Source organism: Phocoena phocoena, chromosome 15 (assembly GCF_963924675.1).
Source record: "Phocoena phocoena chromosome 15, mPhoPho1.1, whole genome shotgun sequence".
Lineage (NCBI taxonomy): Eukaryota > Metazoa > Chordata > Mammalia > Artiodactyla > Phocoenidae > Phocoena > Phocoena phocoena.
Window position 1 is genome coordinate 79,797,656 of NC_089233.1, and position 15,382 is coordinate 79,813,037.

Below are 15,382 nucleotides of genomic sequence, written 5' to 3' on the forward strand. Positions count from 1 at the left end.
TTGTTGAAAAAAATTACTAGGAGTACTTCCTCCTTTTTATCATCTGAATTATCAGGGCACATACATCTCTCACGCTATTGCCAAGGTCATTCGTTCTTAGCTCTTTTTTTAGGGAGGTGTATTTCTTCCACGGTTAGTGGGACGGGTGGAAAGGAACGGCCCTTCTGCTCGCTCGCGGCCCCGCCGCGCTGAGCGCCCCCTGCTGCCCGCTGCTGGAGCTGCGGCCGCTCGCCACACCCACCCCAGTTTCTGTCGGCCCACAGGGAGTCGCCTGTCCCTTTAATTGGCACGTACCAAGTCTTTCCAGGTTACATGTCCTCCCCGAGTCCCAGACCTTAGGAATCACTGATCGAAGATCCAGTCAGAGGGAAAGTAGAGACCACTTTGTGTTTGGCGGGAGTCCTGCGTCGTCGGGGAGCGAGGGAGGGCGCGGGGCCGAGGCACACCTTAGCGGCCCTCCCCGCCTCGGGCCGTAGTCCAGTCCCAAGATGGCGGCCACCATGAAGAAGGCGGTGAGTGGGGCGCTCGGGTTGCGGGATGCTCGGCCGGGGGGCGGGGGTCGGCCGCAGGGGGCCGGCCGCGGGGTGCTGGGGGCGCGCAGCTCTGAAGCCCGGCGCGGGGCTCGGGGCCGAGACTCCCGACCCTGAGGGCGGCCCCGGGGCTAGGCCTGCCCGCGCCCGGCGTCTTGGGGTCTCGGACCCTTAGAGGACTCTGCGTCGCTTCTGGCGGAGCTGAGGATGATCCTGGAGAATCTGAGGATCTCGCTGCCCAGACCTTGTCCTTGGGGTGTGGGAAGCCTAAGGGTCCGGTTGACTGCGGCTGGCCATAACGCAGGTACTTTACCTGGGTCGTCACGTTTAACCCTTACAAGTTCACAAGGGTGGGCGCTCTGGTACCCTTCTTTGCAGGCAAGGAAGCTGAGGTCCAGAGAGGTGGAGTCACCTGCCCAAGGTCACGCAGTCGTAAGGAGCAGAGCAGGAACCCGCAATCCCCGGATTATTTGGCCCCTGAGCCACTCAGCCCTACACTCGGTGCCCCTGCGTCCTCCAGGCTAAAACCATCTGTTATTGAGGATAGACGATGGGCCGGGGCCCAGAAGCCGTCCGTTTATTATTATCACGGATCCTTACAGCAATTTAGCAAGGGCACGTTTTCCTCCCTCTTTACAGACGGAGAAACTTAGAGCGGTGAGCGGCTGCAAAGTGAGTCAGCTAATAAGCAGAGGTGGAGTGCAAACTCACGTGTTATTTTGTTTTTCCCAAAGCCCACCTTTTATCCTACTAAGCAAGCAGGACGCGTCTTCAGGGCTTATAATTTGTTAAGTCTACCCAGATGCTTAAAGAAATCTAGATAGAAAGAAAATGGAGAGGGACAAGGAAATAATATCTGATATTTATTGAGGCTTTACTGTGTGCTGGGCACCGGTTTGAGCACATTGTACACATTGTTTATTTTAATCTTACAGTCCGTTAAGGGTGACGTTATGTTTAACCTTATTTTACAGATGAGGAAACTGAAGCACAGAGGCAAATTAGGATTTACATAAATATAGATGTTCTGCCTCCAGAGCCTGTGTTTTTAACTTCCATGCTGTCTGATGAGAGTCCCCTGGCTGAAGGGATTTGCTCTGTAGTCTTGTGTGTGTTTCCTTTCATTCCGCTTCTAAGACCACATGGGAATGTGCTTCCATTTCTTTCCTGCTCAAGGGCACCCCATAGTCTAAGCCCTCCTGCACTTGCTGTAGGGTGACCAATCCATCCAGGTTTGCCTGAGATGGAGGGAGTGCTAAAACTGGGAAAGCCCCAGGCAAACCGGGGTGAGTTGCTTATTCTACTGGTCTGTCATCCACGAATTCTTATCAGGTACCAGAGTTGGGTTTAGGGCCATGATGATTGACAGAAGCTATGTGAGATTCACTTGGCCTCTGTTTTGTTTTTATATTGGGCTCTCTGTCAGGTATGGCCTTTAACTCCATGGAAGATACTAGTTGTGGTTCACCCTCATTCGACAGATGTAGAAACTAAAGTACAGAGAGATGAAGTAAACGTTGAGGAAATGGTGGAAGAATGGTTTGAACCCTGATCAAAATTCTTGATCAACATTTTTTCCTTTCATTCATTTAACAAACTTTTTGAGCATGGTCTACGGCACAGTTTCAGTTTTAGGTGATCGACATAAGAATGGTGAACAATAATGAGGTTTTTATCCCCTTGTCCTTACAGCATTGTAGAACTTACACTCTTGGGGAGAGGCAGGCGTTAATCAATAGTCACACAGAAAACTGTAAAATTTGCAACTCCGATAAGAACTATGGAAGAAAGGGGCTTGTGAAATGAGGGCTGGAATAAGGTCTGCTTTGAGGTCAGAGAAGGCTTTCTTGAGAAGGTGTGATCTGTAGGATTCCATGAGGAGCAGAAGAGAAAGTTGGAGTACCTCCTGCAAAGGCCCTGCGTGCATTCAATAAAAGGATGGCCAGGATGACAGAGAACCGGGGCAGGGGACAGGCTGAACCATGGTGGTAAAATAACTTATAGAGGGGTAGGTGGCGGCCAAAACATAAGATTTTCTTCTTTATCTTAATAAGACTCTCATAGATGCAACATCTTCCTGTAGGTGTCTCCAGTGCTGTGGACAATTTCTGATAGGTTAGCGATATGTGCTTCTTTTCTCTGCCGACTGTAAGAGAAAACAGAGGCATGCTGATGTGTGAGAGTGAAATATCACAGGATAGCCCTTGGAGTTTAAGGAAAATTGTTTGCAGTCTGGATTGCTTTATAACCCATTACCTCCCAGTGGGTCATGACTTTTTCTGGTGAGAAGTTAAGATGAGATGATTCAGTCGTGTCATGTCCAGAGTTCTGCTTTCTCAGACCTGGTTCTTGGCCATGAAAGGTACTGCAGTCCGATTTCTGTTTATCGTCCTGAGTACAAATGACTCTTCCTCAGAGAAGCCACCTTTGGCCTTCCCTTCAGTCCCCAGCCCCTCAACACTTCCACCGCCTAAACTGTTTTGCTTTCACTGTCACATGTATCACCATCTAGCAGAAACGCTTACTTTTTGCACACCTCTTCCACTAGAATATAAGCGTGCCAGTATTCTTGAGGTGAGGACTCATGAATATCCTCCTTTCACAGTACCTCGTACATACGAAACACTAAGTAATTTTTTTTTTTGCGGTACGCGGGCCTCTCACTGTTGTGGCCTCTCCCGTTGCGGAGCACAGGCTCCGGATGCACAGGCTCAGTGGCCATGGCTCACGGGCCCAGCCGCTCCGCGGCATGTGGGATCTTCCCGGACCGGGGCACGAACCCGTGTCCCCTGCATCGGCAGGCAGACTCTCAACCACTGCGCCACCAGGGAAGCCCCCTAAGTAATTATTAAATGAATGACTGTTCACTGGGAAGGTGAATAAAAATACAAAGCAAAGTTTTATATTGTAGAAACTGGGTAGATACCTTTAAAAAACAAAAATAAAAGCAGACTACAATTGGCCGGAACTTCCTCCTAGGTCTTTAGAACCTGAGGGACCCTGCTGTGGGCCCAGATTGTGCTGGTGAAACCCAGAGTCAGTGTGGGCATGACTGAGGGTGGGTCGCTTTCCTCCCAGGATCCCGTGAGGGGCTGATGCTCCAGATGAGGGTGCAGTCATAGCGCAGGGAATTTTAACTTTCACCTTGAATCTTGGGCAGTCATATTTCTCTTAAGCCTAGCAGAATTTTCCTCTGGGTCTGGGTCTGAGTCTGTTCTTCTTTGTAATGATTTTTGGTAAACGTTATTCAGGAAATAAAGCACTTAGCTGTCGTTTACTGAAAGGCGACTCCATCTCCAGGCCCTACGCCAGGTGCTCATTTTATCCCCTCTGCAAGGTGGGAATAGCTTCCGCATTTTACAGATGACAAACCTGAGGTGGCTCCAGAGAACTGAACCATTTGCCTAAGGTTCCTGCTTCCTTGGATTTGAATCCACTCTTACTCTTTCCACCACTCTGGTACTACTAAGTAACTCCTTCCTCCTTGAGTTATTTTGGCTTCGTCAGAGGTACTAACTACATCGGGCTTCTCTCCTAACCTTTGGGGGTGTGGGTCCCTTTAAGAATCTGATGAAAGCCATGAAGACCCTTCCAGAAGAATGCACGTATAATCCACAGCATCTTGCATAGTTTCAGGGGTAAATGGACCTCTGACCGTCGGTGCACTCCCCGTTTAGAATTACTCCCTCCCTGCCAAATGGAGCTTCCAGCAACATAGGAGTGTTCTAGATCAGTGAGATTAAAACGGAAGCCACCGCTGTAATCAGGGAGGGTGCTGACTTCTCACTTTCCACAGTAAACAGCCTTCCCCTGGGTGGCACGCGGTTTAACCAGCGCGTGTGTTTGCCTCACACCCCGACTTGAGTCCTTAACCCCAGGGAGAAAACCACCATTAAGGAAATGAACTCCAGGGTCCAGCGTGTGCTGGGGGCTGCCGTTTGGTGAGGCTACAGCAGGAAACGCCTGCTTTGGAAAGGTAGAAGGCAGGTGGCCAGACTCTCCACAACTTTTCAGAAACCCTGTGTCGGTGAGTCTGATGGAACATGATTTAGATTCAAGCTCAGAAACAATGGATTAAGCCTCAGTTGTGTTTCAGCCCTGTGCTGGGTGCTTTCATGGGGATTACCCCAGTAAAGCCTCACCATGACAAGTGCATCTGTAAATACATATTCAGGCTTTCAAGGACTCAATATTTGAATTCTGCAGGAGCAGGAACTCTAGAATTCTCTGTTCCCTGTTGGCTTAGAGAGTTGAGACTTCTTGTGCAGGCAAATGACTTGAATGCCAACATATCTGCATATGGACTTTGCTTTGGCTTCTGTAGCATAGCTCAGTGTTTCCCAACTTCCATATTTGTAAAAATTATGCACCAGGGTGAACATTAAAAGCTATACGTATATCCCACTGTCAAGGATTTTTTTCAAGATAACTGCTGGGTGTCTGATGGGGCTGATGCGTGTGTATGGGGTGATGAGAGCCTGGGTCAGAGGAAGGCTGAATTCTAGGTGTCTGCATTTATATTCTGATCACCAAGCTCCGTACTGCTTGAGACAACAGGTTGCCTCAAATAAAGGAAATAAAAGTCAATTGTCAAGAGAGACCGGGTGAAAGGATGGGGAATGGTTATTATGAACCATTACTGTTATTGGCAAAAGAGCCCTAAATAGTCCTTGTTGAAGCTATATCTGTCTCTTTCCTGCTTTAAATTATCATCAAGTGCCCATGTTCCTCTTCTATAAATGAGGGGAAACTCTAAGGAAGTCTGTTATTTAAAAAAAAAATGTTTAAAAAATATATAGTCCCTTGTTAATCAACTATATTCCAATATAAAATTTTAAAAGAAATGAAAAGGGGAAGGAACCAAAAAAAAAAAAGGTGCCCCTTTGAGAATCTGATTAAAACCAAGGACTTCCTCCTCCTCTTCCAGGTATACATGATTGCGTGTATAAACACACGCATGCGCACGCGCGCGCACACACACACACACACACACACACACACACACACACTTTTGCCTTTAATTTCCAAGAGCTCATGGACCTGTCTGGACTCGAGCCAGATTACCTGGGTTGAAACCGAGCTTTACCACTTACTTGCTATGTGGCTTTGGGCAAATTATTTAACCTCTCCATGCTTTCTCCATCGGTAGAACAGTGGTACTAATGATCCTACTTAATAAGACTGATTGGAGGATTAGCAGAGATAATAAAGTACTTAGAAAGTTCTTGGTACATAATAAATGCTCAGTAAATGTTAGCTGTTATATGGTTTCATAGATACTTTGTTGTCTAAGTAGTCTAATTTTATTTACAAATTTAATCACAGTTTAAAAATATTCAATTTTTATCATTTTACAGTGAATTACACCTTATTCATAATTAAGACACATAAACAAGTTCTGCATTAAATGTAATTTTTAATGTGTGTGTGTAGAATATAGTCACTGAAATGCATAGTGACCCTCAAGCCAGTGTATCAGTTAGATTAAAAATTATAGAAACAGACTTCTGATAGCCTCAATAAACTTAAGCAAGTTTTAACTCTTGAGAGAATAAACTAGTCTGAGGCGTTTACCAAAATTAATTATCACATCACTTTTGTTCCCTGGGCTATCTTAAAAAATTCTGCTCTAGGCCAAAAGTTGACTGACTTGATTCAGGACTTATTCTTTTTTTTTCCTTGGGTTTTTATTTTGTGCCATACAGCTCAAAAGAGTTTGCATTGAGTTATATTTATCTCCAGAAATGGGTACACTCCTGTTCTTGTCACTTCCTTATTACAAAGCCTGCAGTCCCTGGAGAGTTTCTCTCAAGAGTTCTTCCCTGTTTCTGATTTTCTGGTACAACCCTCAGCTGTGGAGGCTGGTGGAAAATAGTTTTAAAGGTAGTGCAGTTTTGCTCTGTGTCGATTCAGGACTTATTCTTAATTGTTATTTATATTTGAAGTGTTTTTGCACGTTAGGCATTACTCCATAGCATATCAGAAGAGGTTATAGATTTATGAACAAATCTTAAGCTTGTGGAGCAGAAACTTAGTAAGGCCTGTGTTTGTGATATTCTGAACCTCTCGTGATTCTGGACTCTGAGGGCAAGTAGTTTATTGGGCTATTTCAGAGTTATATTAAAAGCTAACCTATAACTTCTCCATTAAAACTAACTCTACAAAACAGTGTATATGTTTTTTCAGGCTGCAGAAGATGTCAACGTTACTTTTGAAGATCAACAAAAGATAAACAAATTTGCACGGAATACAAGTAGAATCACAGAGCTGAAGGAAGAAATAGAAGTAAAAAAGGTATTGAAAATACAGATCTTATTTAAGAAAAATAAAAGTTCTTCATGCTATAGCTTTTTAAAACTAAATTCAGTAATATGTGATTATATCTGTCTGGGCTCTTTGTTGTAGATGACAGAATACACTCTAGTGAGTTTAAGAAGGAATACGTTGTTTAAGGGAGGTGAGATGGCGTACAGATTGTTGAGGGGAGTGACCCTCGGCTGAGGGTCTAGGAGCAGGTCCCAGAACCAGAGAACTTGGCTGGTGATGGAGCTGCTGTTGTCGCCACTGATCCCAGAGCCAGCTGCCCCCTCCACCATGGGGACGCTGCCCCTCAGTCCTCGGAACACTGGGCTACTGCCGTGCCCAAGCCTGTGTGTCAGAGGCTTGTGCCCAGCCTCTTCTCATGCAGCTCTCCTGGGTTGAAGTCCAGTTCAGGTGTCTTTGATTAGTGGAATTTATGTTATTACTTGCTTTCATCCTATCATCAAGCAAAGCTGAGAAATGCAGGTTTGTGTTTGTGTTCGTGTTTTTATTCTACTATAAGAAGGCAGAAGTCACAAGGTGGGAAACAAAGTAGGAGACATTTTGAGCGGCCATGGATACCTCCACTGTCCGCTGCAGGGGGCTTATAGCAATCTGGAACTATCTAAAGGACAGTGTGTTAGTGAGCTACGTGCTTCCTTATGAAATGCTATCTAAAAATGTAAGAAACTTATTTTAATGTGATGATACCTGTGTGAAAGAGTCCCTCAAAGAGTTGAGGTCCCCAAATTAAAATTGGCTTTTAGCCTCTATTAGGGAATTTTGAATACATTCTTCATTGCCGTTCACTTTTGTATTTACAGAAACAACTCCAGAATTTAGAAGATGCTTGTGAGGATATCATGCTTGCAGACGACGACTGCTTAATGATACCTTATCAGATTGGTGATGTTTTCATTAGCCATTCTCAAGAAGAAACACAAGAAATGTTAGAAGAAGCAAAGGTATGTTGGAGTCTCTCCCTGGGTGATGAAGTCTAAGCCTTAAAGTAGGATTTATGTCATTATAAAATAGAATGTGTAATTTTAGGTATAATGGAAAATAAGGGATGATAGCTAATATTTCATGCATTCTTACAATGTCCCAGGCCTGCTCTGAATGTTTTGTAAGCATGATTTTGTTTAATCCTAACGATGACTCTATGGGATAATACTGGGAATCCCAATTGAGAGTTGAAGAAGAATCGAGGCTTAGAGAGCTTATGGGACTTCCTCAAAATGACAAAGGGAATCCTCTTTGCCTCCAGAACCTGTGTTCTAAGTTAATAGTATTTAGAAAGTACAGAATATTATAAAGTAGAAAAGTCACCCGTAATCCCACTACCCAGAGATAATCGTCCATAATAAACATTTTCATGTACTTCTTTTATGTTCTCTCCTCCTCTTTCTCTGTGTATTTTTGCTTCACGTTTTGGTCACTTAATGTCCTAGTTGGGTATTATCTTGTTCCATTTAATGTTCATTTATCCAGCAGATCTTCACTGGGAGCCTGTTCTAGGCCAGCTACACGTGCTTTAAGAACATCAAATTTGATGACTGTTCAATGTCATGTTGGTGGACATTGATTCAGCCCACTGTCCTCCTGTTGTTACATTAACTTGTTTTTGCTGTTTTCCTATGGGAATATTGTGGTGAGCATTCTTAAACCTAAACCTTTGTTCACATGTAGAAAGTTCTTTTAAGGAAATAATCAGAGAAGTGTAATTCCTGGGTGAGAATATGGATTCACTGACATTTGGGCTCGTTAAAAATTCAGATTATTGAGCCCAACCCCAATAATTTCTAATTCAGGAGGCCTGGAGTGGAGCCCTGGAATTCATATTTCTCACAAGCTTCCAGGTGATCTGGGGGCCACCCTTTGAGAACCACTGGCCATATTTCTAAACTAATAACGTTGTCAATACTAGGCATTCTTCTTTTGTTCCTGATATTAATGGGTACATATATTATTTGTGTGATTCCATTTTTTTCTTTGTCATGTTTAGGAAAAATCCTTTTGATCCTGGCCAGGAAGGAATTTCTGACATTCCATGCATTTTGTGTGGCAAAGCTGCTGTTTCATAAATGAGGCTCTAATTACTGCTCTTTCAAAGTCTAACTCCAGGGGCCTCGTAGTTAGGGAAATTTCTGCCAGGTTTTTTGGGTTTTTTTTTTTTTGCGGTACACGGGCCTCTCACCGTTGTGACCTCTCCCGTTGCGGAGCACAGGCTCCGGACATGCAGGCTTCGCGGCCATGGCTCACGGGCCCAGCTGCTCCGTGGCATGTGGGATCTTCCCAGACCGGGCACGAACCCGTGTCCCCTGCATCGGCAGGCGGACTCTCAACCACTGCGCCACCAGGGAAGCCCTCTGCCAGGTTTTGACAATAAGTTGTTACTTTTAATTATTGGTGAGTGTGTGAATTTTTATCATTTCCTCTAGTTCCATAGTTATTTTTGTGGGAAGTTGGAAAAGGCTGTGTCAGAAACCAGGCCCGTGGTAAACTGTTTACCCTAAATGTTTGAATGTCATTCTTTCTTTATTAGGATATGATAATTTAGGAATTAATTTTCTTTTATTTTATTCTGTTTTTTAAGTCAGCCAAAACTGAGAAAAGCTTGATTTATTCTATAATAAGCAAATATAGATCATGAATGAAAAATGCCCCACATTCAGACTTTTGGTTTAGATTTAATTATCAGTGTTATTTAGCTGCCTGTCCAAGTTTAGAAAGTTTTTGACCTAAAATTCTTCCCCAATATTATTTCATCCACAGATGCTCAGAAATCATCCAACTGAAGAGAATTAATTTAAACTAATTTTTTTTTCCAGAAAAATTTGCAAGAAGAAATTGATGCCTTAGAATCCAGAGTGGAATCAATTCAGCGGGTGTTAGCAGATTTGAAAGTTCAGCTATATGCAAAATTTGGGAGTAACATAAACCTTGAAGCTGATGAAAGTTAAACATTTTATAATACTTTTTTAATTTGTTTAATAAACTTGAATATTGTTTAAAATGATAATTTCCCTTCTTCAAATGATATGGAAAGCAAAACTTTTTTTAAAATTTTCATTTATTTAATGGAAACGCCTATTTTCACATGTCTTGCTTATTTATTTTATATTTTTAAAAGAAGACAGTATTCATCTATGTATTTTGCATAACAATTATATCAAGTGTAGGGGCTTTATGTCATGTTATTAAAATCAGTTAAGCAATCGTTTGTTTACGTTTCTATATTATCATTTAGAATATTTGTGCAATTTTTATTTTAAGAAAATTTAACAGTTAACATGTGTCATGTTGTTTATCTACTATGTCTATTGCAGTTGCCACTTAGAGATGGTAAAAGCACTGCAGAAAGATCCGGTCCTACATCTGTCTACTTTTACTCACTTCACGACTAAAACTTTGTCATATACTAAAACAAATGTATATATTTTCTTTAAATATGTGTAGTATATATTACATCTAAGCATATGTATTTCACATATAGATCTTGGTTTAAGAGTCCAGATGATGCTGAGACAAGTGAGGCATGTTGAGCTTCATACACAGAGCAGAACAACACAGATATACCAATAGAAAGAGATGTTTGGGTGTTTTTTTAATTATAAGTTTTAGATTTTATTTTAGTGCTTTGCAATTAAGTGGGGTTTGTATTGATAATGATGTGGAAGTTAAGCAGCTGTGTGTTTAAAAATAAGGCTTTTTTCCTTAAAGAGTACATTTACTCCCTACTGCCCCTGCAAAAGATAACCATTTTGGGATTTAGAAGACCTAATTGTATTAACTTTCCAGCAGGTGGCACTGATATGCCAAAATACCAATGGAGGAATCATGATACCCAAGTGAGGATACTTCTGGGATTAAATGTCCATAGTTTTAGAGGAAATGTCATTTTTTTCACTTTCAAGGCTAAGCATTGCATATGTATCTTTTTGGTTAAACGTTTAGAAACAATTCAGGCTTAAAGGTAGAATATATAATTCTAAAATTCTTCACCACTTAAAGGCAAACTTTTTTTTTTTTGGCAGTACGCGGGCCTCTCACTGTTGTGGCCTCTCCTGTTGCGGAGCACAGGCTCCGGACCTGCAGGCTCAGCGGCCATAGCTTCATGGGCCTAGCCGCTCCCCGGCATGTGGGATCTTCCCGGCCTGGGGCACGAATCCGTGTCCCCTGCATTGGCAGGCGGACTCTCAACCACTGCGCCACCAGGGAAGCCCAAGGCAAACTTCTAAATTGCTGCAAATTTTCCCAAAGAGTGATATTCAAATTCTAGGAAATGACGCTTAGAAGAATATGTTTTCTTCTGTGCATTTGGTTAGAAGTGTGAGACTGGGGAAGTGTATTGTAGCAGGAAACAGATAACACCCTCAAATTAGACAAGTTGGAGAAAATTTGAGCCAGGATTCCAAAGGTGGAGGGTAGCCACTAGGAGTGTCTCGTACCCACAGAGGCTGGTGGGGAGGGAGTAGCCACCCCCTTCACTCTGGAGCTCAGGGAAGGGCTGCCTTCATTTGAAGAGGGGCACAGCCAGCCAGGGACATCCCTGCAGTGACAGAGCCAGGGGACTGGACACCCTGACCTCATTCTCCCTCCAGAAGCCAGCTTGTGTCCACCATTGGCCAAAGCCATTGGGAATCCAGAGGTAGTCCATAGAAGTCGGTCTTTTGCAGGGTCCGGGGGAGGTGAATGGATGGATCTGGAGGGCCAGTTGGAAGATCCAGCCAGAGGCTGGCTAAAATTGAACCTTTTAGAAATGTTAGCATTGAAGGCTCATCTGACTTATGTGCCAGAAACTGAGTTGTATAAACTGGCCAGGACTGAAAATTTTGTAACCACATTAGTGAATAAGCCTAATACAAAAAAACCAAACATCTAATGGGGGGAGGGAGGGGGATACATTATTGCTAACTTTATACCTTATTTTTTAAAGTGTACCTGTGAAGTAAACTTACGAAGGACATCAGAAATATTTGATTCCCATTTTAAATTGATTCCTAAAGTGTCCGTCAGCCTTTTCCTATTTTTATTAGTAAATTCATTGGGCTAAGGTGAAGGCTATGAACTGAATGTACTGCATCTGATAAAATCCAGCCGCGTAGTATTTTTGTTTGTTTCTGGTTTTTTTTTTTGCAGTACGCGGGCCTCTCACTGTTGTGGCCTCTCCTGTTGCGGAGCACAGGCTCCGGACGCGCAGGCTCAGCGGCCATGGCTCACGGGCCCAGCCGCTCCGCGGCATGTGGGATCCTCCCAGACTGGGGCGCGAACCCGTGTCCCCTGCATCGGCAGGCGGACTCTCAACCACTGCGCCACCAGGGAAGCCCCGCGTAGAAGTTTTGATCTGGATTTGTCACCACTTTTTTTGGACAGTAATCCTGGTTTTTATATACAATTACTAGTTTTAGAAAGTGCAACTTTTTTTTTTTTTTAAAGCAATGCAGGCTAAACGAAAGATATTTGTAGAAAAAAATTGACCATCAGGCTGCTGGCTTGCAAACTCATGTGCACAATCTGCTACGTCTTATCCAGGCATTGACAGGAAGTAAATAATAGATAATTTGCTCTGCAGTGAGGGTCTTAGGAGCTCGTGCTGCTGACTTTAGTTTTTAAATACTTCTCAAATCTGTCCATTTCTTTCTATCTCCACAACCACCACTAGGCTTATCCAAGCCTTAAGAGCTCTACTCAAAACCACGACTAATTAGGGGAGGGATGGGGAGTTGGAGGGTGTTGGGGAGGGATACCATTTGATATAGAGTTCTGACAGCTGGAGGCCAGGGGGAATTTCTCAAGGGTTTTGAATAGAAAGGTGGTATATATGATTGGAACAATATTTTAGAATAATTTGGCAGTTGATTGGTGGGTTTTACTACAAAGTGATGGAGGAAGGGATACCAGATGTTACTGCACTTTCTTTGGTGCATAGATCCAGTTGGCAGAGGAAAAGAAAGAAAAGTAAGCTAGGACCTGGACAGAAGGTGAGAGACGTAGGTCTTGACAGTGATTGGAGAGATGAAGGTTCAGGAAGGAGGAGAAACCAAAGAGAACTTGGTTTTGAGCACAGGCCAAGTACAGCCTGCAGTACGTTTTCTTTGGCGCTCCTAGTTAAAAAAAAAAAAAAAATTTTTTTAAGTGTCTTGCCACAATAAAATCAGGAGCTCTCACATAAATGCAGTTTGGCCAAACATTGGGACCACATTTCCAGCTGGCATCTTCAGCCGCTCACCCATTGGACAGAGCGGTTCGCCAGTTCGCCCCGCCCACTCCCCTCATTTGCATACTTGTCGGGCGCCCGCGCACTCTCGGCTTTGCTACCCCCGGAAGCCTGTGCGCCCCCCGGAAGCCTGGGGGACCCCTGGAAGCCCGTGGAATGGTTAACAAAGGCAGGAAAGTCGGAAGTGTCTGGTCTATCCAGCAGGAAAGGGGAGACTGAGAGAAGAGCATGAGTTTGGCCTTCGACACTTGGAGTTGCTAGGACGCCAGTCCTGTGCCGATGTAAACTTGGCTCTTGGAAGGTAGGTTGAAACTTTTTTCCGGGGCTAAACCTGAGGCGCTGCTGCCTCTGAGTAGAGCTGCCGCTAGACGGCGGCGGCATAACGCTAAAGTTGGGAAGACAGGTGGGCCGAGGTCGAGGCCTACGGAGCCAGAGTGGGTTTGGGAACCCTTGCCTGCAGCTACCCGTCCTGGGGCCTGCGGAAGACGGCTGACCGACCAGGCCCGGGCAGCCACGCGCCGTCGGGGCTTAGAGGGGAACAGGCCTGTAGGATACAGGCGGGAGTCTGCGTTTGAGCCTCTACTTCCCAGATTCCACGTGAACCTGGGGGTGTCCCCACTCCATGCAGGACTGGGGAGATATATTTTAGGACCATTTTCATCCTAGAGAAGTGCTTCTTAACGTTTCAAGTACACACACATCATTGGGGGATTTTGTTAAAACGCAGATTCTGGTTCAGTGGGTTCGTGCTGGTGCCTGGGACTCTGCATTTCTAATAAGCTTCCAGATTATTCTGATATTGCTGGTCAGTGGGCCATACCTTGGAGAGCCCAGGTAGCTTTGTAATGGAAGAGAAGAGGACTTAGGAAAGAATGCAGGTGGGAGAAAAAGAACCATCAAAGGAGACAGAGGCTGCAGTAGTGAGGGGGGGGGTGTAGAATCTTACACATCTTACAGATGCAAAGGTTTTCGCAGGACTAAACCCTGAAAAATCGTTTTCTCCATTGGGCATGATGCTGAGGGAGACGATGGATAGAATAGTTGCCTTCAACAACTATTTATAGAAACTGGGGGTGGAACCCAGTGTTTTAACAAGCCCTCCAGGTGATTGTGATTCAGCTAAAGAACTATCTCGGCTCCAGTTATTCAGTCTGTGTGGGGTTGGGAGGGAGAAACCAAACACCAACTGAGAATTCTCAACGCACAGTTATAGTGGGGAAAAGAGTAACAAGATACCGGAGCATCAAAGAAGACTGACCCATCCTGCTTAGGGGTGAGGGTAGCTAGAAGTGTCCTGCTTGCTGGGGGTAAACAGATTATAAAAGATTAAGCAGTGGTGATTGAGATTTGGAGGCAGAAGTGAAAAGTATCTTTACAAGAAAGTTAATAGTGGAAGGAAGGAGATAGACTATCATTTAATGCCATTACTGTGTCGATGGAAGGACATTTTTTGGGTTTGTTTTCTTTTCTTTTCTTTTTTTTTTTTTTTGCGGTACGCGGGCCTCTCACTGCTGTGGCCTCTCCCTTTGCGGAGCACAGGCTCCGGACGCGCAGGCTCAGCGGCCATGGCTCACGCGCCCAGCCACTCCGCGGCATGTGGGATCCTCCCGGACCGGGGCACGAACCCGTGTCCCCTGCATCGGCAGGCGGACTCTCAACCACTGCGCCACCAGTGAAGCCCGGTTTGTTTTCATTTTTAAGATCAGGGAATATATGAGTCCATGTAGGAGTAGATAGCAAGGAATCCAGGAGAGAAAATGGTGGAAAAATCAAGGAACAAGAGATAAAGAAGCACAGCAGGGGAAGGGTCCGTGTGAAGGAAAAGGATAACACGGTGCTTCTATGAACAGTAAACCGGAAAAACGCACAATTAATTTACATTTTATAAAAGCTCTTCCTTGAGGAATAAATGATAGAAAAAAGATTCAGAATAGTGATTAATTCTGGAAGGGGAAGAAGATATGACTGGGGAGGCAAAGACAGGAGCCTGGGTCGTGGGTACATAGCTGTTTACTTTCAATATGTTATATTCAGTGTGAATCCTTTGTGCTAACATGAAATCACTCGCAATAACAAGTGTTTATAAAACTGTGTTAGTTATGGTACAAATAAACCAGAAAAAAGTGTGTGTTGTGAGGTTGTTACTGATATTTAACTGCATCACTTTCAACATTTTTTTGTGTCATTTGACATAAAACTGAGTATTGTTAACTCTCCTTTTTTTTTTTTTTTCCTGCGGTACGCAGGCCTCTCACTGCTGTGGCCTCTCCCGTTGCGGAGCACAGGCTCCGGGCGCGCAGGCTCAGCGGCCATGGCTCATGGGCCCAGCCGC

The 15,382-nt window shown here is 44.3% G+C and overlaps 1 protein-coding gene across 1 annotated transcript; it reads left to right on the top strand.

Moving 5' to 3' along the window:
• The first annotated feature begins 274 nt into the window (after window positions 1-274).
• Window positions 275-10,050, top strand: PFDN4 (prefoldin subunit 4). Its single transcript, XM_065893015.1, has 4 exons — window positions 275-512; window positions 6,717-6,824; window positions 7,655-7,795; window positions 9,662-10,050. The coding sequence occupies exons 1-4, from the start codon at window positions 489-491 to the stop codon at window positions 9,791-9,793; spliced, it is 405 nt and encodes a 134-aa protein (XP_065749087.1). The 5' UTR covers window positions 275-488; the 3' UTR covers window positions 9,794-10,050.
• The last annotated feature ends 5,332 nt before the right edge of the window (window positions 10,051-15,382 follow it).

What these genes read in the sequence shown, in the direction of transcription:
- PFDN4 (XM_065893015.1), top strand. Translation starts at nt 489, where the DNA reads ATGGCGGCCACCATGAAGAAGGCG. An exon ending in CGGCCACCATGAAGAAGGCG is followed by an intron (nt 513 to 6,716) that starts GTGAGTGGGGCG and finishes ATGTTTTTTCAG; the next exon opens with GCTGCAGAAGATGTCAACGT. An exon ending in AAGAAATAGAAGTAAAAAAG is followed by an intron (nt 6,825 to 7,654) that starts GTATTGAAAATA and finishes TTGTATTTACAG; the next exon opens with AAACAACTCCAGAATTTAGA.